Raw genomic sequence first — 23,312 nt, forward strand, 5'->3', positions numbered from 1 at the left:
GCAAAATGCTCCAGGAAAGAGAAAAGCTGATCAGCAACAAGAGTACTCAAATACGGTGGGGCTTGCTGAATTAGGGGTGTGTTTATGAATAAATTAAAATTAAGGACCTAAAAAATTAAACAGTATGCCACAACTTAGTTAGGTAGTAGAAATGTATACTATTATAATAAAATGTAAAATTAGAAGACAAAAAATACAGCAAAAAACTAGGCATTTCACAGCTTTTAACTACATGCAGTTTTCCTTTAAAAAAATCTTGATACACTTGGTTAGCTTTTTTTAACCATTAAATTTTTTTAAAAGGAAACTACAACTCTAAATGTATTTCCAGCTAAGAATGAGGAACAAGTTGGAGTGGAAATGCCAGGAAACAGGGAGAAAGTGTTCATGTAATTTTAGAGTTCACGTCAGACAGGAAGGAAACACTGGCATAGTTAGATATGATACCAATCAGTAAAACAGATTTCAAAGGCTTCATTTAATCAGCAGCCTATGAATATATAACTTAAAAGACCACAGAGATTTAACTAAAGAATAATTCTATAGAGAGATACTACAAATAATCCTAATTTTTAGAAAGATATTATTTGTTTTTTTAAAAAATGAAGTCATACTTTAATAACTTAGAACAAAACAAAACAGCTAGGTGACATGGTGCATGTCAGTAATTTCAACACGCCTATAAACCCAACAGTCCAGAAGGCAAAGGCAGGAGGATCACTACAAGCTCAAGCCAAGCCAGCTCTACACAGTGAGTTTCAAGGCATCTAGCATTATAGAGACACCTTTTTTTTTTTTTGGTCTTTTTGAGACAGGGTCTCCCTGTAGCCCCAGCTGTCCTGGAACTCACTATGTAGACCAGGCTGGCCTTGAACTCACAGAGATCCGCCTGCCTCTGCCTCCCGAGTGCTGGGATTAAAGGCGTGTACCACCATGCCCCGTGAGACACTATTTTTTAAAAGCCAACAACAACAGCAGCAATAATAATACAAATTTGGGTAAGAGTCTTTAGAATTAGCCTGGCTTGGTAGTGCCAGCCTTTAATCCCAGCACTCAGGAGGCAGAGGCAGGGGGATCTCTGTGCGTTCAAGGTCAACCTGCTCTACATAGTGACTTCCAGGACAGCTGGGACTACAGGGAGATCCTGTCTCAAAAAGATGCCCCACCAAAAGAAAAAAGATTCTCTAGAATTCTCTTCTGCAATGCAAATTCTTAGAGGAAACAAATTAATTCATCTGCAGAATATTCACTTGCAGAGCTCAGAGTTAAAAGGTACATAGATTACAACCAAATGTAAGGAGTGTTCACAGATGACTACAAAGCAGCAGCAGAGCAGCACACAGGAAAGAATGTGAAGATAGCTTAAACTAAAAGCTGGAGGTGAGGCAACAGAAGAATCCAGAAATCAGAATTCCACAAGTTACAGTCCTATTTCTATGCTAGAAGCAGGAAAAAGGCAGGGACTTTTAAATTCTCTTTTCACTTCCCTCTTTATCAAAGAGAAAATGCCTATGTCAGTAGTGAGTAGTAGGTAATGTTTTCTGCCTGATAATTTAAGCAAGGCCACTTTTTTTTTTTAATTTTATTTATTTTTTTAATTTTATGTGTATGCATGTATTGCCTGCATGCAGGTAAGTGCACCCGTGTCGTGCAGTGCCCTAAGAGGTCAGAAGAGGCTGCCATATCCCCTGGGACTGGAGTTACAGACAGTTGTTAGCTGCCATGTGGGTGCTGGGATTTGAACCCGGGTCTTCTGCAAGAACAATCAGTGTTCTTAACCACTGAGTCATCTCTCCAGCCCCACAAGGCCACTTCCTAAAGAATACTTAATAGCTAGCAACAGAAAACTCTTTGCTATTCAGATACACAGTAATAAAGCAGAGTTAGCAATCAATAATTCAAAATAAAAAATAGCCCATCAATTTTTTTCCCATCAATTTCTTTAATCATGCTTATTTGAGTCCAGTGGCATGGAGAGGAAAGGCATTATAAGGTTGTCTGCAAGAGGAGTCTGAGCAGCTTCTTTTCAGAGAGTTCATAAAAATCATTAGGGGTAGAAAAACAATCTAAAAGAAATACAGTTGAAAACAGGGTCAACACACTAAAGGATACATTCCCATGCCAAGCTAGAGTTGGTAATTTATAAACAAGAGAATTGAATTGTCCACAGCTCTGGAGGCTGGAAAATCCAAGATGGCAAAAAGGAAAAAAAAGGGGGGTGGGGGTAGAAAAAGTAGGTAGCCATTTTTTTTCAAAATAAAGTTTGGAAAGAAGTTTGGGAGATCTAGAAGCAGTATTTCTTTCCTACCTTTCCCAAGCTTTAGACACTGAATCAAAGTGAGTAGGGCAAAAGGAGAATCACAGACGCTTCAAAGACATGGCTTGGAGATCTGAGAAGTCATGGGCAGCCAACCACACCCCAGGCACGACAGCCTAAGCAGTTCAGCAAGTGTCTAAAGTAAAGTCCTAAGCAGAACCCTGTTACAACCTCTTAGCCACTTCTTGTTCCCCAAACTTTGATGTTTTCCAAGATAAGAACTTCCTAATAAATATTTTTCAAAAAATATTCCTTTCTGATTGGAACTCATCTTTTTTAGCATATTATCCTATAATGTGTTTTAAGTTAGGGTTATTAAAGTCATGTTTAACAGCTGAACTTCATGGTTTCTTAGTTAGCATATGGGCAACAGCAAGACTAACAACAACAAAAACCAGACACTTTAAAGGAAATATAGTCGAGGATTTGAAAAGATTGGGGTGGCTATCTTCTCCCTGCAAGAACTTGATTACTTAGGGAAACATTCACCATGGCTGCCCCTCCCACTTCCCTCTCTGTCCTCCCAAGATTTCTTGACCACAGTTGGCTTACTGTCCTGTAAATCTGACACAATAGAAGGATTGGGGCGGGGGGAGGGGGATGATCAAGAAAACAGCGCTTTCCAAAGGGAAATGGAAGCTTGCCTATGGATATTTGGAAGGTAGAGACTAAATACGGTCAAAAGAAGAGAGGGTCCTAAGCCTGGATAATCTAGAATACTTACAGTTTTCATATACCTTATTTAAGCAGTTTTCATACATGAAAATCTGAATGACTACTAGATTTGAGAATAAATACTGTGGGATTGTTTTGTAAAAGTATTTTCAGAGTTTTTTCTTTTTTGACAATTTCATACAAGTACACAGCAAATTTTGATCAGATTCACACCCCCATTTCTCTTGTACCCCCTCCCTCTTCTGTTGAACCCTTCTTTCTAAATACTCCCCCTCCTGTGCCATGTGATATGCGCCTTTAATCCCAGCAATAGAGAAGCAGAAAAGGCAGATTTCTATGAAATAGAGGCCAGCTTGGTCTACATGGCGAGTTCCAGGTCAACTGGGGCTGCAGGGAGATCCTAGCTCAAAACCCAAAATAAACATTTAAAGGCAAAAAAAACCCCATCAAATTAGTCCACTTCTTGTACCGAGCATAGTGACACAAGCACTTGGGAGGCAGAGGCAGGCAGATCTCTGTGAGTTCAAGGCCAGCCTGGTCTACATAGTGAGTTCCAGGTTAGCTGGGGCTACAGGGAGACCCTGCCACAAAAAGACCAAAATAAGGTGGGGGGGGGGGGTGACAGAAATAATGGTGACAGAAAACAGCATTTTAGAACTCAATATTCACCTACCAATAGTACTTGCAGAATCTGTGCCACATGTCCATTTAGGCCCTGCAGAGCCCAGGCAAAGGCTGACAGTTTCCAAGGGTTGGCTTTGACTGTAAATGGAAGTTAATTTGGGCAATTTTCACTCTATGTGCATGTGCTCAACCATTTGTAGGATATTTTGCTCATTCATGTGCAGATCAGGGGTAGACCAGTATTGTGAGAAGGTCTCTCATTGAAACTGCTTTGTCAGGACCCTCATCCCCATTGCTGAAATAAGAGTCACACTACTCGGCCTGGCTTTTGTATGGGTGCTATAGATTCAAACGCAGGTGCTCATGCTCCCACAGCAAGCACTTTACCAAGTAAGCCATTTTCAAAGCCCTGATTTCAACTCTTAATGCAACAGAGGTTATATGTCTTTCACACTCAGCTTCACAGTATGCAGTCACAGACATCACTACAGAGGCCTGTGTCCAGCTTGCAAGAGTCAAGGTTAGTAATAAAGATTATGTGTTCCATTCTTAGGAATCTATATTCTGGTGGTTAATTGCTGCTTCTGATCAAAAATGTGTAGACAGAAAGGCGGGTGACCACTGTTACAATTCCCACCAGCTGAAGACTTAAAGAGATTTAAAGACCCTACTTCAGGCCTTTCCCACACCCTTTTCAAGAAGCCAAACTTAAAAGTAATAACAATGGAAAAGAATTTCACATAAAAGAGGATTTAAAAAGTCATCCCCCTAAGTCCAGGAAAACAGACATACCCATAAAACAAACAAACAGAATCCCAACAAACTCTAGGGAAAGGGGAGAATCTGGTTTTCAGACTTTCTCCTAGCTAAGATTCAAATTCCAGTTTTTAATCACAGAACTGAGACAAAGACACACATACACACACATCCAAAAAGTAGGAAGTGTGGGCCTGAGAAAAGTCAGACAGCAAATTTATCAAACAAAGGCCTTCTGCCTGGCTGGAGAGATGGATCAGTGGTTAAGAATAGGGCTGCTCTTGCAGAGGACCCAGGTTTGATTCCCAGCACCCATATGGCATCTAACAACCGTTGATACTCCAGTTCTAGGGGCTATGATGCCCTCTTCTAACCCCCTGGGGCATTGCACGACACAGGGTACCCTTACACACATACACCAGGCAATAACTCATACACGTAAAATTAAAATATTCAATACAAAACAAAAAACAAAGGCTTTCTGCCTTAAGGATGCTCAGAAAGCTAAAGAAAGACATGGATACTGGGGCTGGAGAGATGGCTCAGTGGTTAAGAACTCTGACCTTGCAGAAGACCCAGGTTCAAATCCTAGCACCTACATGGCAGCTAACAACTGTCCATAACTCCAGTTCCAGGGGATCCGACAGCTTCTTCTGTCCTCCCCAGGCACTGCACAACATGGGTGCACTTACCTACATGCAGGCAATACACATATGCACATAAAATAAAAATAATAAATGAAAAAAAAATTTTGGGTCTTTTTTTGAGATAGGGTCTCCCTGCAATCACAGCTAGCCTGGATTCATTATGGAGACCAGGCTGGCCTTGAACTAACAGAGATCCACCTGCCTCTGCCTCCCAAGTGCTAGGATTAAAGGCATACGCCATCACACCCAGCAAATAAATATTTTTTTAAAAGAAGGCTTGGATAAAATCAAGAAAAACAGAAACAGAACAGAAATACCAATAGTGACAGAAAAACAAAACAGAGCTGATTGTGGTGGCACATAGCACCTGTAATCCCAGCATTCAGGAGGCTGAGGCAAGAGAATCAAGAGTTTCTAGGCTGTTAGAAAGAGGAAGGGATAGAAGAGAAGAAATCCTGACAAAATGGCTTAGGAGGTAAAAAGGCACTTGTCACCAAACCAACCCTAACAACCTAAGTTCAATACCCAAGAACCACTGTGAAGAGAATCATAAATTGTCCTCTGACCTCCATATAGGTGCTATGGCACAAGCACCACCCACCTCAAACACACAAAGCAAATAAATGTAATAAAAAATTTTAATTACATTAAAAAAAGTGTTTCAGGTCTGGGGCGATAGCTCAGTTGGTAAAGCTCTCATCTCACAGGCCTAGGGAGCTGAGTTCAGATCCCAGCATGCACGGTTATGTACTGTAATCCTAGGAATGGCCAAAATGAGAGGTAGACAGATGGACCCTGGAGTTCACAGGTTACCTAGCCTAGTCTACCTGGCAAAGTTCTGCCAATGGGCCCAAAAACTAACACCCAAGAGTGGTTCTTGACCTACACATATACCCACACCCACCCCTGACAACACATCAGTTCCAGACAAGAAGCTTATACTATAAAATGAGATCATATATATAAGTAGGCTAAAGAGATGGCTCAGAGGTTTACAGAGTACTGCTCTTGAAAAGAACAAGAATTTGTTTTCCAACAACCATGTCAGGTAGCTTACAACCACCTATAACTCCAGTTCCAGGGGATCAGACTCCCTCTTTTGGCCTCCATAGGCACTTGCACGCACATGCATATACCCACATTATACACACAATTAAAAATATAAAATACATCTTTAATAAAGGAACCAAAAAAATGGTATTTTGGAGCTATAAAATACAGTAAGTGAAATAAAAATTTATTAGAAGGATTCAAAAGCAGATTTGAGGAAAAGAAATAATCAGTGAATTTTGAAAGCAGGACAAATACCAAGTCTAAAGAATAGAAAGAAAAATTACTGAAGAAAAGCAAAAAATTTAATTGACTTGTAAGATCTTATCAAGTGAGCCAACATATGTATTTTAGGGATTCTAAAAAGAATTTTTTTGTGAAATAATACCTAAAAAATTCTCAAATTCAAAGAAAGACATCAAGATAAATATTCAAGAAGTTCAATGAACCATAAGTAGTTAACAATTTGGAGACACTTATTGAGGCAGATTATAATCAAACTATCAAAAGACTAGGAATGTTGCTCAGTTGGTAGAGTGCTAACCTAACAAACACAAATCCTGTTCAATCTCCTCTCTGAATAAATTGGGCATGGTGTTGCCCACCTGTAATCCCTGCATAGTAGGCAGATGGGGGGGGTCATCATAAGTTCAAGTATATCCTTGGTGTTGGGTAGGCATGTCCTCCAAGAAAACTAGCACTGAACTCCAAGAGACTTGGAAGGGGAAGGTCAAAGGACAAACAGGGAAGCACTGAGGAAGCCCAGCAAAGCGCTGGGGAATGTCGCCAAGATGGAGAGGTAGTGAATCTCAAAAGCTCAGCCAAAAAAGATCAGTAGGGGGGAAAGAGCCCATGGGTGCCTTTGTAAGTATCTTTCTTTCAGGACTCCATAAACTTTATACAAAAAACCCAATGGAATGCGTGGTGTCAGCTTGGTCAGCGTTAGGACCCCATGGGCCTGGGAAGCCTAGAGAATGCACGGGTTCTCCCAGGGGAGAATTTGGCATTACACTTGGATACATAGAGAGTTTTAGGCCAGCCTGAACTACAAGAGACCCTGTTTCAAAAAAAATCTCAAATGCCTGAGAAAAGTGACTTGTCACAAATAAGGGAATCCTGATTATCAGCACTTTTTTCTTTTTTTTTTGAGACAGGGTCTCCCTGTAGCTCCAGCTGGCCTGGAACGCACTATGTAAACCATGGCTGGCCTCTAACTCACAGAGATCTGCCTCTGCTGGAACTAAAGAAGTGGTGGCCCACACCCAGCATCAGCAGTCTTTCATCAGAAATCTTGAAGGACAAGGAAGCAGGTATATGACAGTATTTTAAATTCTAGAAAAACTTCAAAAGCAAAACTACTCAAAAATGAGGAAAAAAATTAAGATATTCCCAGAAAAGCAAAAGATGAAGAAATGTATTACCTCCAGGCCCCTCCTGCAAGAAATGCTACAGGAACTCCTTCAGGTGGGATGAGAGGAAATTCTAGTGTAAACTTTCCCTTCTCCTCAGGGGACACATTACGGGATATCCTCCTCCCACAGTGGAGAACTCAAATGGTGAAGAGCATCAAGCTATACTTACATTTTTATCTACACACATTTATGTGTTTATTAATTAACAAAGCACAGTAAAACATTAACAACAGTAATAATACTACTACACTATAATGAAAGCTATAAAAATGTGGTGTCTTGCTCAAAAGAATAAAGGCAAGTAAATATCAGTATTTTTGGACTTGAGCTTAACTGAAACCTCAAAATGCAAAACCTCGGATGAAGAAGACTATAGTAACTTAAAGTTACATTACATTGCTTTGCAAGGCAATGTTTTCTCCAATAAGCAGGACCCACTTGAGCTTAGCTGTAATTCCATTTTGTTTTCCACATGATTTTAGACATAGCACTTTTAAAAATCCAATTATTGGGGCTGGAGAGATGGTTCAGCGGTTAAGAACACTGAATGTTCTTGCAGAAGACCCAGGTTCAAATCCCAGCACCCACAAGGCAGCTAACAACTGTCTGTAACTCCAGTTCCAGGGGATCCAACAGCTCTTCTGTCCTCCACAGGCACTGTACGACACAGGTGCACTTACCCACATGCAGGCAATATACCCCTACACATAAAAATAAAAATTAAAAATAGTAAAATATATTTAAAAATCCAATTATTAGACTGTATATATATGGCATAAAAGATGCACTTTTTTATATTAAAAGCTGAATAGAAGAAAGGATGGGGCTATACAGGAACCAAGTATGCTCTTTAAACTGGTATAAATTAAAATAAAAGCATTAAAATGTTAGGATGTTAAATGTAACCCTATGGCAACCACAAAGAAAAGAGCTACAGAATAAAACACAAGGAAATGACCAAGAAATTAAAACATTTCATTATAAAACATTAACTAAATACAAAAGAGCAAAGCAAACAGGAAACAAATAGCAATCGATGGAAGTTAGAGCCCTCTGTAGCAGTAAGTAAATGCAAATGGGTTAAATTCTCCAATCAAAAGACAAAGATTGGCAGAAAGTACATGAAAAACATAACCCAAGAATGTACTATTCACAAAATACTTTTTTATTTTTTTGAGGGAGTCTCACTATGTAGCCCTGGCTATCCTGGAACTTGCTACGGAGACCAGGTTGGTCTCAACTCAAGACCCCTGCCTCTGCCTCCCAAGTGCTAGGATTAAAGGCATGCACCACCATGCCAAGCACAAGACACATTTTAAAATCACAGCACAAATGAGTTCAAAAAACAGGTTACAAAGATATTCTAGGCAAGTAATTCTTTAAAAAGGCCAAAAAAAATCAAACCATCAAAATGTCAATACAGCAAGAAGCCATAACAACTGTAAGCATTTAGATACCTAGTAAGACACCATCCAAGTGTAAGAAGCAGCTGGGCATGGTGACTCACATCTGTAATTCCAGCATTTAGGAGGTAGAAGCGGATGGATCAGGTTACATTAGATGCCCATTTCAAAATACAAAAATAAAAATTTTTTTAAATGCAAAATTTGAGAAAATTGGAGGAAGAAACAGTTCTAAAGTAATAGGTGCTTTGATATCCACAACACTTGACTATTTACAGTAATGGACAGAACACCAGTCAGAAGACAGGGAAGGAAAACTGGGACTTGAACAACAAAATAAGCTCTATGGGCCTGAAAGACATACTCAAATTACCCTACCCAACAACAGAATATGCATGGGGTATTTTCCAGAATGAGTTGTACATTACAACATAAAGGAACGCAATAGATTTTAAAAATAGACAGCAAGTCAAGAAATAATGGTAACATAAATAAATAAACATCAAATAAAGTATTTTCTTGTATCACGGCAGACTATTTGAAAGCAGTGGAAATTAGAAAGCATAATCTTAAGTCACAAGGGAACCTAGAAAATGTTTATAAATTAACAAAAATTAAAATGCAACATACCAAAATCACAGGTTACAGCAAATTAGTAGGAAAAAATATTTATATTGGAAAACATATCCATTTAAAAAGACCAGCCAGAGCCTGGGGTTGTGGCACATGCCTTTAAGTCCAATACTGGGAGGCAGAGGCAAGCAGATCTCTGAGTGCCAGCCTGGTCTACAGTCACCTGGGTTAGAGTGGAGACTCTGCCTCCCAAGGAAAAAAAAAAAAGAGGACAGGCTAGTTATAGTGGCAGGCACCTGTAGTTCCATTTACTCGTGAGGTTTAGTCAAGATCTCAAGTTCAAGGCCAGCTCTCTTAAAATTATCAAGGTGGAGTATAGCCTTATGATACATGTTTGGGCTCTGGCTTCAATCCCCAGCAAAGAAAGGAGGGAAGAAAAAGAGAAATGGAAAGGAAAAAGAAGGGAAAGGAAAAAGGAAGAGAAGAAGGTACAGAAAGAAAAAGACAGGAGAACTCTAAGATATGATACAAGACAGATGAATCTTGAAGAGATTATAAAATAAACTAAGGCAGTCTCAAAAGGCAGCTATTGGATGATTCTGCTTCTATGAAATACTGCCAAGGATCAAGTCCATAGAGACAGAAAGTAGAAGAGTGGTTACCAGTAACTGAGAGGAAGGAAAATGCAAAGTCATTATTAATGAGCTTAGTGTTCCATATGGGATGATAAAAATGCCCTGGGGTCAGGTAATAGAGATAGCTGCAGGGGAGCATTAATTAATGTCACCACTAAATGGTTAAAAAAAGTTATCTTTTATCACACACACACACACACACACACACACACACACACACACACACACTGGATAAAAAATTACCTATCCCTGGCCATGTTCATCCTCCAAACCTTATTCCAGTTTCTCCCCGGAGGTAACCACCTTCAACTATCCTGATTCTTTTCCCTGATAGTTAATCAACATTTCTAAATATTCTTACTATTGTTTCTCATGATTTATAATCCCCACATTTCCTGCCATGACAGAGGAGGCTCACAGAGTGAGTCACATCCCACACGTTTCACTTCCCTCAATCCCCCTAATACAATACCACAATTTGGAATTAAATCAATCAACTGGTATTAATAATTGGTTCTTTTTTTCTAAACTGCTCAGTTTTCTAAGAATCTACAGCATCCTCACCCCTCCATATCACCTATCAGCTGTATTTTCTTTCCTGAAGCCCTCTGTTCTCTGTTCCAGTCAGAACAGCTATCTCTTCAGTTGTGGAATTTACCCTGAGACTTTCCCTTGTTGCTTCTGAGACAGTCTGCTTACTAAAACCATTACCTTTCCAGGTTTATTCCTCTAATACTTGATGTTTTGTCTGGATACCAAATTGGGGGCTGAACTTTTAAGGTAGCAGTCTAATCATCCACTTTTAATTCTACTATCAAGATGTTAGACACAATTCACATTTCTTATCCCTCCTAAAGAAACATAAAAGCTTTTGAGATATTTTCTTTACTTCTAAAGTCCTAAAAGAAATTCCATAATAATGTATCTAGCTTGGGCTTTTTTTTTTTAAACTGTGCATGGCACTATATAGGAACAGTGATGGAAAAAAAATCTACAGACTCAAATCACAAAGAACTTTCCAGTGCTACTTTCTCAATGATCTCTCCCTTGTTTTCTCTTTATGATTCCTGTTAACGGGAGATTAGAGCTCTGCAATGAACCTATAGTACATTTAAAATAACACAATTCACATAAAAACACTCTATAATACTCTACTGGGTACCAAAATCAGGCTGTACATGTACTAATAAAGCAAAAACAATGAATTTATATAGAACTAAAGTTACAGTCTCTAATGCCTTGCGATTGGTCAGTCAGTTTTATGTAAGGCAGAAGATGAGAAATGGCAGCTAACAATGTGTTTAGTGACAGAGGTCAGGCATTACACAACTCGAGCTGATCTGTCACACAGGAATGTGAGATCAGAGCTGGCAACTCCTTCAGCTTTGTAAAAGAAGCTAGAAATACAGGTTTTTACATTAGACTTCCTGATTTAAAATACAGGGAAGAAACAATTTTTTTGTGTGTGTTTTGTTTTGTGGTAGGGTCTCTGGCCTAGAACTCGCTACGTAACCAAGGCTGGCCTTAATCTTACAGAGATCTGCTTGCTTCTGCCTCCCAAGTGCTGGGATTAAAGGTATGCATAAATTCCAATTTTAAGCCCTGTGTGTGAACCAAAAATGAATTAAGCCAAATATATCATCGAGCTAGATTTGCCAAGAGTTTTTTTTAGATTTTGCTGTCTGATACACAGGATAACAGTTAAGAAATCAGTTTGAGCTTGTACAGCACAGTGGTAGAGTGCTTACCTAGTAAGTTCTATCCCCAGAACTCAAAAAAAAAAAAAAGTAAGAAAAAAAAAAATGAGCTAAGGCTAGGCAGTATTACAGGTTTGTACTTCCAGCCCAGAGAATGCTGAGTCTGGAGGATCTCGAGGTCAAGGCCAGCCTGAGATAAGTAGTGAGACCCTGTCTCAAATACAAAGACAATAAAGAAAAGAAATCAGCTTTGGAATCTCACAGACATGGACTGAACTTTCAGCCTCACTACTTCCAAGCTGGAGCAGCCTGCAGAGGTCAGAAGAGGGCTTCAGATTCTCCTGGAACTGGAGTTAAGGATGGTTTGTAGCTGCCATATGGCTGCTGGGAATCAAACCTAGGTCCTCTGCAAGAGCAGTTAGTGCTCTTAACTGCTGAGCCATCTCTCTAGCCCCTGAAAATACTTTTATTAATAGAAAAGAAGTCATAGTGTGAATCTGAAATGACCTGCATACGTTATAGAGCCTTTTGAAGGTGTGGTCAGGCTGACAGAAGTTGGTCACTAGGGGCAGGCCTGTGACGGTTATCCTTGACCCTGTTTCTAGCTTGGTCTCTGCTTCCTGCTCACCAAATGAGGTGTCTCTGCCACACATTCCATTCACTATGAACTCCTAGTGCCATGAATGGACAGGTGGAAGGAATGTGTCCTGCCCTGCCTTCTTCACCACAATAGACTGAAATTCCTCTGAAACCACGAGACAAAATAAGCCTTCCTACCTTAAGCTGTTTCCACCAAGTATTTTGTGACACACAAAAGTAACTGATATAAAAGGTATATGAGCCAGGCGTGGTGGCACACGCCTTTAATCCCAGCACTTGGGAGGCAGAGGCAGGGGGATCTTTGTGAGTTCGAGGCCAGCCTGGGCTCCCTAGTGAGTTCCAGGACAGCTGGGGCTACAAGGAGACCCTGTCTCAAAAAGACAAAAAAAAAAAAAAAAAAGTATATGAAAACGAGACATTTATACTGAAATGTTATCAACTTTAAACCAAGAAAGAATCACTATTATTACTAATATCCCCAATACAGTATAAATCAATCAACGTAATTAGTTATTTAGGTACTGGACATAACCGCTCCTTAGAGAAGCCAATCCTAACAAGCAAATTAAGAATTATTTTCATTTTAGTTTATAGGAAAAAAAAATCTTCCTTTCTAGTCACTATTGATCTTTCTACTGCTAAGGGGACAGGTACACAGAAGTTATCCATGCCAAACTGGCCATTTATCCAATTCAAAAAAGAAGATACAAAACAAACCCAAACAAAAAGCAGAGCTTTCTATCGACACTAACATTACAGTAAGAGGTGGCAAAAAGAACCACTGGCCAAATAATTCAGAAAGAAAGCTTTTTAGGAAAAACAGACCTGACAAAAATTATAAGACTAAATAAAACAAACTAGAGATTAAAGCCGGACAGAATTAATTTCAGTCTTGGTTACTGACTACAACATGAATATGCAAATCTTTTTTTTTTTTTTTTTTTTGTCTTTTTTGGAAACGGGGTCTCCCTGTAGCCCCAGCTGTCCTGGAACTCACTATGTAGACCATGCTGGCCTTGGACTCACAGAGATCCGCCTGCCTCTGCCTCCCAAGTGCTGGGACTACAGGCATGTGCCACCACGCCTGGCTGAATATGCAAATCTTTTAATTTGAAAGCATAAAGGCAGGGATTATGAAATCAGAAGACTGTGAGCCCAAACTAACTTCCCAGTACAACATATTCTTGATGAAGTTACTAATTATAAGGTCTGATAGTCAGTGATAGACTAGAAGCTGAAATCTCTCAGTAACCTAAAAAGATGACCAATCATCCTCATTGACTTATTCACACTCAATAGAAACTAACATAAAAATTAGTGTGTCAGATTAATCATGAGTGTCCTTACAGTGACACAATATCCTCCCAGTTCTTCGAAGTGTTCATATTCATACCCTCCCCTTTAGTGCAGTTAAGGTCTTGGCTTAGAGGACTTAGTTCTTGATTGAAGATCAAATTTATATGAAGTTTGTGCCAGACGTAGTGACGCACGCTTTTGATCCCAGCACTTGGGAAGCAGAGTCAGGCAGATCTCTGTGAGTTCAAGGCCAGCCTAGTCTACATAGTGAGTTCTAGGCCAGTTGGGGCTACAGGGAGAGCCCATCCCAAAGACTAAAAAAAAAAAAATTATATGAAATAGCTCATCTTAGGAGGCAATATATACAAGGCACAAAGAGGTCTGATAAACAATTCTGCACTACAGCAGAAGACACATTATCCTGCTCATTTTCCATATTCTCCACTTCAATTCAAAAATTTCCTCCCTTATTCGTTTTCTATGGCCTACTTCATCTTCTTTGTGTGTGTTATCACTGGCAGTGTCAAGCTGCTGCTCCCGTGGGTCTGCCATATTAAGTTCCCTTCCACTGTGTTGGACCTAATTATGAGAAGGCAAAGGCATTTCTCTATTTTTAAGTTTTTAAACAGTACCTGACACTACCATCTAAAATGTAATACATTTTACATTTAAACTACAAAATAGACCAAGGGGTTTAGGGTTTGTTTTAGGATATTTTATAGTGAAATTCGAGCCTGAACAAAATAGAAACATGATAAAAATCTAAATAGAACTCAATACAGTAAAAAAATGATCACTTACAAAAACTGATAGCTCATAAAAAGATGAAAGGTCAAAGGTCATGCACTTATTCAGCTATAATAAAAGCTTTCTACATCAGCATAACCCTGTAAGTTACAAAATGTTTTCCCACTCATTTAAATTCTCATAATCACCAAATCTTTAAAAGTTCCAGGGAAGGGGCTGGAGAGATGGCTCAGGGGTTAAGAGCACTGTTCTTGTAGAAGACTTGGGTTTGATTCCCAGCACCCACATGGCAGCTAAGAACCGCCCTTAACTCCACTCCCTCTTCTGACCTCTGTGGCATTGCACAACACAGGGGCACTTAGACACATGCAGACAATACACTCATACACATAAAATAAAAATAATAAATATTTTTTTTTTAAAGTTCCAGGCACTTACAAAAGAACATAAAGGAAATAATCCAGAATTTTGACTTTTAAATCCACTGAAGTATTTCAAAACCAGCACAGGAAACATACTAAGACCCAATATTAATTAATTATTAATTGAAGTGTTACAGTTTATACCAAGTATTTAATTTTCATTTATTCATGCAAATACATTTTTTGTTTGAAATACTAAAATTAATTTATTCAACAGACAAATGCTTATATAGTCTTAGGTCATAATGTATTTTAAAAAGTAATATTTAAGTGAGCCTTCAGAAATACATTTTTCTGAAGTAAATGGTAATTATTCTAGAAAATTATAAAAATCATTAATTTAGTTTTTGATGTATTCAACAATTCCCTATTATAAACACTGTACCAAACACTACTGAAGACATACAAACTTTCTCCATAAAAACACATGACACATCAGTCAACCAGACCTCAATGTGAATAAATGAATAAACCTACTCAAGAATTTGAAGACTTGCACTGTAATAAAATCCAGGCATTAACCTGCTGAGAGGCATCTTAGGGAATGAATGCAAGAAATCACATCACATAAATACCACATTATAAACAAAGTTTTTATCAAATGAGTTACATCTTAATGAGGTCTATCAGGTACTTTAAGTTAAAAACTTTCAGAGTACTACTATAACAAAAGTAAGTCTATACCACAATGTATGTATCTTTCTATGTTTTAGAAATCTTTTCAAAATTAAAATGACATTAATAAATTCATTAAATATTTGAAATAGAAAAATCCAGAGTTCTTACCTTACTACATCATCGATATTGTTCCTGTATACACCTTCAAGTCTTTCTGCAGGAAATCCCATAGCTATAATGTTTGGATAAATATCTGAGTATTTAAGTTAAGGAAATATCTAAAATATGCAACATTACAAATTTGCATGCATTTAAAAACATCAGCTATATATAAAGCTTTCCCCCATATAGCTATAATTATAAAAGGTTGTCAAATGTGTCTGCACCCTACCATGTATAATTAAAAAATACTGGTAAATACATTATTCCAAAAGAGACTCTGAAGACAATTTTACAACAATGTTAAAATCCTCTAGCTGGGTGTGGTGGCACATGCCTTTAATCCCAGCTCTCGAGAGGAAGAGGCAGGCAGATCACCATGAGTTCAAAGCCAGCCTGGTCTACAAACATAGTTCCAGGCCAGCTGGGACTACAGGGAAACCCTGTCTCAAAAACACCAAAAAAGAAAAAGAATTAGTAAAATAAGAGCCCAAAATGAAAGGTCATTTCTCTATTTACAGTATGTAAGCATATAAGGAAAACTCCCAGACTTTGTATATCACACAGCTAATGTATGTCAAGATGAAAAAAAAATTTTAAATGAAAACCTAAGCCTGTCTGAAAAGACTACTAGTACACCATCTAATTTTTCCTGGTTAAAAATGAGACAAGAAACAGTAAGAAAAAAGTAGATACAATGAGACGCAGGAAGATAGAGCTAGCTATCCCCCAACTAGCTGTATAACTTGGATAAACCACTTAACCTTTTTAGACTTCAAGTTTCAACTTCGAGATTACATTCCAAGAGTCTGAGACTTCCTCCAGCCCTTCATAATACTGAACTGAGATTGAAGCCTAACAACTCTCACTTCTGACCAAGGCAACCAATACTTAGCATGCCAATCAGATTCAACTATGTTACACACTAGTTGGCATAAAAGCAAACTTCTATACTCAAGAATTTATTTCCAATTAACGAAAAATAACCCCAAATCTGCATCTCAATGAATCTTATCCATCTGACCAGTTCTTATTTATTCTACAGTCCCATCAGTTCTTTCTTATCTCTTGATTGTCTAACAGAATCCAGCCAAACCAATAGTTAAATGGCTGGTAAGAAACTGATTTAAGAGTCAAGGGGCTGGAGAGATAGTTCAGCAGTTAAGAGTACGTCTGCTCTTGCAAAAGACCTGGATTTGGTTCCCAGCACCCAGAAGACAACTAACAACTGTCCATAAGTCCAGTTTCAGAAGATCCAACTCCCACTTCTGGCCTCCATGAACACAGTACATATGTGGTGCACTTACAAGCAGGCAAAAAATTTTTTAAATATTTGCTTTTATTTTATGTGTATGAGAAACACCAATGTAAAGAATATATCATTGAAACATAGCAGAAAGACTTCCAGTTTTAGTAGGCAACCTCAGGACACGAAGTCAAACAAAGCTCACACAGCTTTTGTTTAATGCAACATAAAAAGCAGAGCTTCATCCTTGATAGTCAAGTAGCTTTAACGTCAATTCACAAGCTTCTAGGAAAATTTTTTAATTTATATGATTTACACAGGTGAACAGGCTAAACAACATGAGAGTCAACAAGACAATAACTTCCACAGGACATGACCCAGCATCTTCAACAAGTCAGCTACAGATTTAAGGGTCCTAAGAGCCAATTTCTCAAGCACATATAATAGGCATATAAAGACTTAAATGACATTTTCTGTATGTCAAGAACCACTTTTGTCACTCTAAGAACATATAAATTCACCCCTAACCAAAAAAGAATTCAAAATAAAACATAATTTATCATCATAATTTTCTTATTCTAAAATAAGAAAAGTTGTGGCTAGAGAGATGGCTGAGCAGTTAAGAGCCTTCTTACAGAGGACCCAGGTTTGATTCCCAGCACCCACAGGGCAGCTAGCAACTGTCCGTAACTCCAGTTCCAGAAGAATCGGACACCCTCTTCTGATCTCCACAGGCATTTCACAATACAGTGGTGCACTTACATGTAGGCAATACACTCATACACATAGAATAAAAATAATAAGAAAACTGCCAAATCTAAAAATGTAGCTCTTTACTTATTAAAATGTTTTAGTATATTATGTTCCTTAATGAGGGAAAAAAGCAAGAGAAGAGGTTGAATCAAGGTAAAAGTAACAACTTTTGAATCTTTTAACAAGATTCAGTTTTCTTTTTTGAGCACCAACATGAAAAAAAGGGCAAAAGATTGAGGCACCAGAAAGGAACACCAAACAATGACAACTATCACTAATACAAAATTCCTATTCAAAACATTCTAAATTCATCTTCATCAAAAACATAAATTGAGGGGTTAGGGAATCTAGCTCAGTGATGAGGGTCCATCCAGTATGTGCAGGGTCCTTGGTTCCATCCCAACACACACACATACACTGGTGCACATGCCAAAAGAAACATACATATATACACACTAGCACATATATAAATCAAAATGATCTAAGCTTTTCTGAACAATGCAACAAAGAAATGAATTTTATTTGTCCTGACCTCTTTTTCTGTTGTTGCCAATGAACTCAAGAGCCATGCCCACATTAGGCAAGTGCTCTACCAGTGAACTCCAGCTCTTGGCTAAATTACTTAGGAAATTTGTCAATATATATATATAAATGAATGCTACATACTTACTAAACTCAGCTGGCCCCTTCATTCATTAAATTATACAAGCACGTATCAAACAATCTGTACAACAGGCATTGACAATATAAGGTTAAGTAGAGTCTATGGCCCTCAAGGGATGCATATTCTTTCAAGAAGAAAGACACTATGGTATTAAAAGTACTACTAAAACTTTTTAAAATTAAGATACTATCAGAAGGAGGGATTAATTCTGTGGAGGTAAAGATAAAGCTTCACCAAGTTGAGTAGAATAACCCTGAAGAGGGGTACATCAGACTAAAGAAACCACAGGAGCTGAGAAGATTGCTCAGTGGTTACTGCTCTTGTAAAGAACTCAAGTTCTACTCTCAACACTGACATGGCAGCTCATAACCACCTGTAACTCCAGTTCTAGGGGATCCAATCCGTCCCTGGGCTCTGCAGGCTCCAGGCACATATGTAGTGCACATATATACAGGCAGGCAAATACTCATACACATAAAAAAGAAAAATATGTGAGTGGTTAGAACAGTCCAAGGAGAGCTACAGTAGATAGAGAAATTTATTCAAAAGGAGCCCTATATGTAGCTCACAAAGACACAGGAAATGGGGCTGACATGAAGTAAGGATACCAGGGGAGGAAGCTGTTTAGTAAGGCATATATAAGTGGAATCAAAAGCCAAGATCAATATGGGAGCTCTCTGCAGCGAAAAATTATCACACTCCATCCAGGAATTCAATCTTTTCAAGGGTTCGCTTTCTTCATATTCTAACCTTTCTTATTAAGTTTCAGATTTTACTCAAAACTTCATATCCATCATAAGCCACAAAAGTGCTGTCTACCACAAAGTAGTCAACAAGTACTTGATGATACCACATGCCTCCCTATTTTAACAATGGAATGAGTATTTCCATTCAACAGAGAACACCAAGGTTACATTTCCAATTCCACAACTTAAAGCTGATGACTTCAGGTAAATAACTCAGTTTCTAGGCTTCATATGCTAGCTGTTCCTTGGTAAAACAATGGCATTACTTCCATCAACTTCATCACTGTTGTTTCAAGAAAGATATTTGAAAATACTTTTAAATGTACAAAACTACAAAAGGTTCAGCAATTCTAAGTGAGTTATTAGAATTGCATGAGTTTTTGTTTGGTGTTTTTGAGACAGGGTCTCCCTGAAGCCCCAGCTGCCCTGGAACTCACTATGGTGACCAGGCCTCAGTCTCCCAGAGATCCTCTTTCCCCTGCCTCTCAAATGCTGGGATTAAGGGAGTGAGACTTGACCCTGGGCTTAGAATTGCATGCAGTCTTTTAAAAATGTTATTTAAATTTAGTTTAAGTTCACTATAAGGCAATTCAAAATGGTTTTATAACTGAATTAGAAAGGAATTATTGATATATTAACTGAAGTTCACTTTTACATGAATTATAGGTTACTTGGAATACTTTTTAAGTTACTTGTTACCAGTGCCAAACCAGAAAGGAAAACAGCTGCCAAATAAACTATGAATTCTACTGGTTTTCTACTTGCCAAATAAACCTTACTTTACATTTTTCTTCATGTCTTTATACCATATGACTTATCATAACTAAAAAGTTTGCATGCATTTTTACTTTGAAATAGAAGTTTAAATCTCACTTTCTAAATAAAAGCCTTACACTCTTCAAAGACAGAAAGAACTGCAAGTCACATGTGGTAACACAAGCCTTAAATCCCAGCACTTTGAGAGGCAGGGACAGGAGGATCACCAAAATTTCCAGGCCAACCTGATCTACAAAGTAAATCCCAGGCAAGCCCTCCAGTGCTAACAAGACCTTGTGTCAAAAAACATGTAGTAGTAGTAGTAGTAGTAGTAGTAGTAGTAGTAGTAGTAATAATAATAGTAATAAAGCTAATAACTCCATTCAGGCATCATGGCACAAGCGTCTAATGCCTGCAGTCACAGCACTTGGGAAGAGACAGGAGGATTATAAATTCAAGGCTAGTTTGGACTATATAGATCCTGCCCCTAAAAGTGAATTAATTAATTGCTACTAATTCTTCTACTTAGTAACAATACTACAAATTTGTTCATTTGACAAGAAATCTGAAATCTGTAAAATGTAACTATAAAACATGTATCTTTTCATCCTACTCCAGCAATACTGTTGAGAAATAAGCCACACAGAACACGTACTGTACAAAGATTCATATCAGTGTTATTCATAAATGAAAATGGAAATAACTGTAACAAAATACAAACCATGGTAGCAAACCATGGTTTTTAGGAGAGCTGGTGAAAGAGTAATTATACAGTCTTTAAAGTAATAGGCCAGGCATGGTAGTATATGCCCTGTAATCCCAGCACTCGGGAGGCAGAGGCAGGCAGGTTATAGTCCAAGGCCAGCCTGGTCTACAGAGTTCCAGGTCAGTCAGGGCTACCATAGTGAGACTTTGTCTCAAAACAAAATAAACAAACCAAAACACTATCTTAGGTAAAAATTCCACTTGTGAAAAGACCACAAAACAGTACAAAATACTAAAAACTACATAACAATACACACAATAATGTAAATATATATTAACTAACAAAGGTAATATCCAGTGACAAACTTTTTCTTTCTTTTTTGCAGGGGAGGATATGGTCTTCATGTAGCTCAGGCTGTTCTGAACTCACTATGTAGCCAACCATGTTGATGAACTCCTGATCCTTCCACTTCTGCCCACGGAGTGCTGACTACAGGCCTACAGCACCACAACAAGTTCCAGGGACAAACTTTTGAAACAGAATTAGCCAAGCATGTGGTGCATGCCTGTCATCCCAGCTACTTGGTAGGCTAAGACAAAAATCACAAGTTTGGGGGTTGTCTGGGCTATGTCAACAGTTCAAGGCTAGCAAGAATAATTTAGAAAATCCTGATGGTTACTTTGGTGAGTGGCAGAGCACCTGCCTTGCGTATGGAAAGCCCTGGGTTCAGTCCAAAAAAGAACTAACCTTTTTTCCACTAAACTCCTTAAATTTAAGAATCCCTCTGAAAGCAATTCAAGTCATATATGTATATAGATTAAGAATAAATTCAGAGCTGGGAACACCTTTTGTTCCAGCACTCAAGAGGCAGAAGCTGGCAGATCTTTGTGAGATCAAGACCAGCCTGGTCTCCATAGCGAGTTCCAGGCCAACAAGGGCTACAAGGAGACCCTGTTTCAAAAAGACTAAATAAATAAATAAATAAATAAATAAACAAATAAATAAAATAAAATAAACTCAGGAACTGGAGAGGTGGCTTAGCAGTTAAGAGCAGTGGGTCCTCTTGGGTTTAGTTCCCAGCACCCACATGGTGGCTAACAACCATCTATAACTCAGGTTCCATGGGATCCAATGCCCTCTTCTTTCTGCCTCTCTGGGCATTACACAACACAGGTACACTTACATACATGCAGGCAAAACACTCATACACATGAAATTTAATTTTTTTTTTAATGAACTCAATTAGGGGGCTGGAGAGATGGCTCAATGGTTAAGAGCACTGACTGCTCAGGTTTGATTCCCAGCATCCACATGGCGGCTATGAACCGTCCTTAACTCCAGTTCCAGGGGAATCTAAAGCTCTCTGAATCTGAAGCTCTCTTCTGACCTCCAGGGCATTACACAGCATGGGTGCACTCACATACATGCAGGCAATACACTCATACACATAAAATAAAAATAACAAATAAAATATAAATAAAATAAACTCAATGAACAAACTTTCAATTTTTAAATAGACTTTAAGAAAATACCTTATCAAATCACTTGTAATGTCAGCAACTCTGCAATCCAAAGTAAAATTCACTATTTAAACTGCTCATGCCTACATCTGTGAACCTCTAAAAATTCTAATTACCCAACTACCTGGTTCTAACAAGTATAAAAATAACTGCCTTCTTTCCAGGTCTCTGGATGAATATGATAGAACTGTTTTCCTGTTTCAGAACTCTACTGCAGTTAAAATACACACCAGTGTGTACACACACATATGCACTAGCATGTACACAGCTGTCTCCTGGGTTTTCTTCCCACTAAAGCGCCATCTAGAATTGATTACTAATGAAAAAAATCAAACGAAATATGAATAAAATTTATCTAACAACTTTCAAAAAGATTATCAGCTCAGCAACATGCATTAGGTATACTTGTTAACACCTATATATAACTAAGCCGAACTCAAACTCAATTTTCTACAGGAAAATCATAATGCTGCAAGCAAAAGACTGCAGAAGTTAAAACTGTACTTGACTCAACATTACCAGAAAGTTCTTGAGGAATATCTTTAATGTCCTAATTTTTATATTCAATGTTTGATTTGTAACTTACTCCTGTAATATTATCTGCTTTAAACTTTAGCTACTTTATAATTATTAAAAAAGAAATTAAGGTCTCTAACTTACACAAGAAAAATAGTCAAGCAGGTTAAGACATAGAAGTGTCAAAGGATGTAATTTGAGAACAAAGACCTAGTAATATTCAGTGTCAATTCACTTAACTGCATTCTGAAAAAGTAGAAAAATTACAAAATGTTCACCCTAGACTGACTGTGCAGATTCAACTGTGAACTAATTTACAAATATTCAGAACCTATTCACAAAAGATACTAATACAAATGTGTCCCCAGCAAGTGGACCATTTTCAATTAGCCAAAATCACAAAGCTTTTTTTTTTTTTTGTTTTTTTAAGACAGGGTCTCCCTGTGCTAAGCCCTGTTGGCCTGGCCTGGAACTCACTATGTAGATCTGGCTGGCCTTGAACTCACAGAGATCTACCTGCCTCTGCCTCCCAAGTGCTGGGATTAAAGGAATGGGCCCTCACGCCCGGCTAATCACAAAATTTTAAAATTTGCTTCTAACAATCAAAATTTAGGCACATGCCTTTAATCCCAGCACTTGAGAGATCGAGACAGGCAGATCTCTGTGAGACTGAGGCCCAGCCTGTGACTAGTAAATTATCCCCAAACTCTGAAATTACATATACTAAAATGCTAGTCAAAATTCATTTTAGAACGTGAAATTTTTATATAACAT

At 38.2% G+C, this 23,312-nt stretch overlaps 1 protein-coding gene across 1 annotated transcript in view; it reads right to left on the reverse strand.

Annotated features, from left to right (window-relative positions):
- The window catches only part of Pten (phosphatase and tensin homolog), a 76,636-nt gene that overhangs the window by 34,791 nt on the left and 18,533 nt on the right, over nucleotides 1-23,312 (reverse strand). Inside the window, exon 2 of the mRNA XM_029565792.1 lies at nucleotides 15,639-15,725. Within this exon, the coding sequence (XP_029421652.1) occupies nucleotides 15,639-15,725 (87 nt within the window). The remainder of the gene's footprint in view (nucleotides 1-15,638; nucleotides 15,726-23,312) is intronic.

This window comes from Nannospalax galili, unplaced genomic scaffold, assembly GCF_000622305.1.
Source record: "Nannospalax galili isolate Female #2095 unplaced genomic scaffold, S.galili_v1.0 scaffold498, whole genome shotgun sequence".
Lineage (NCBI taxonomy): Eukaryota > Metazoa > Chordata > Mammalia > Rodentia > Spalacidae > Nannospalax > Nannospalax galili.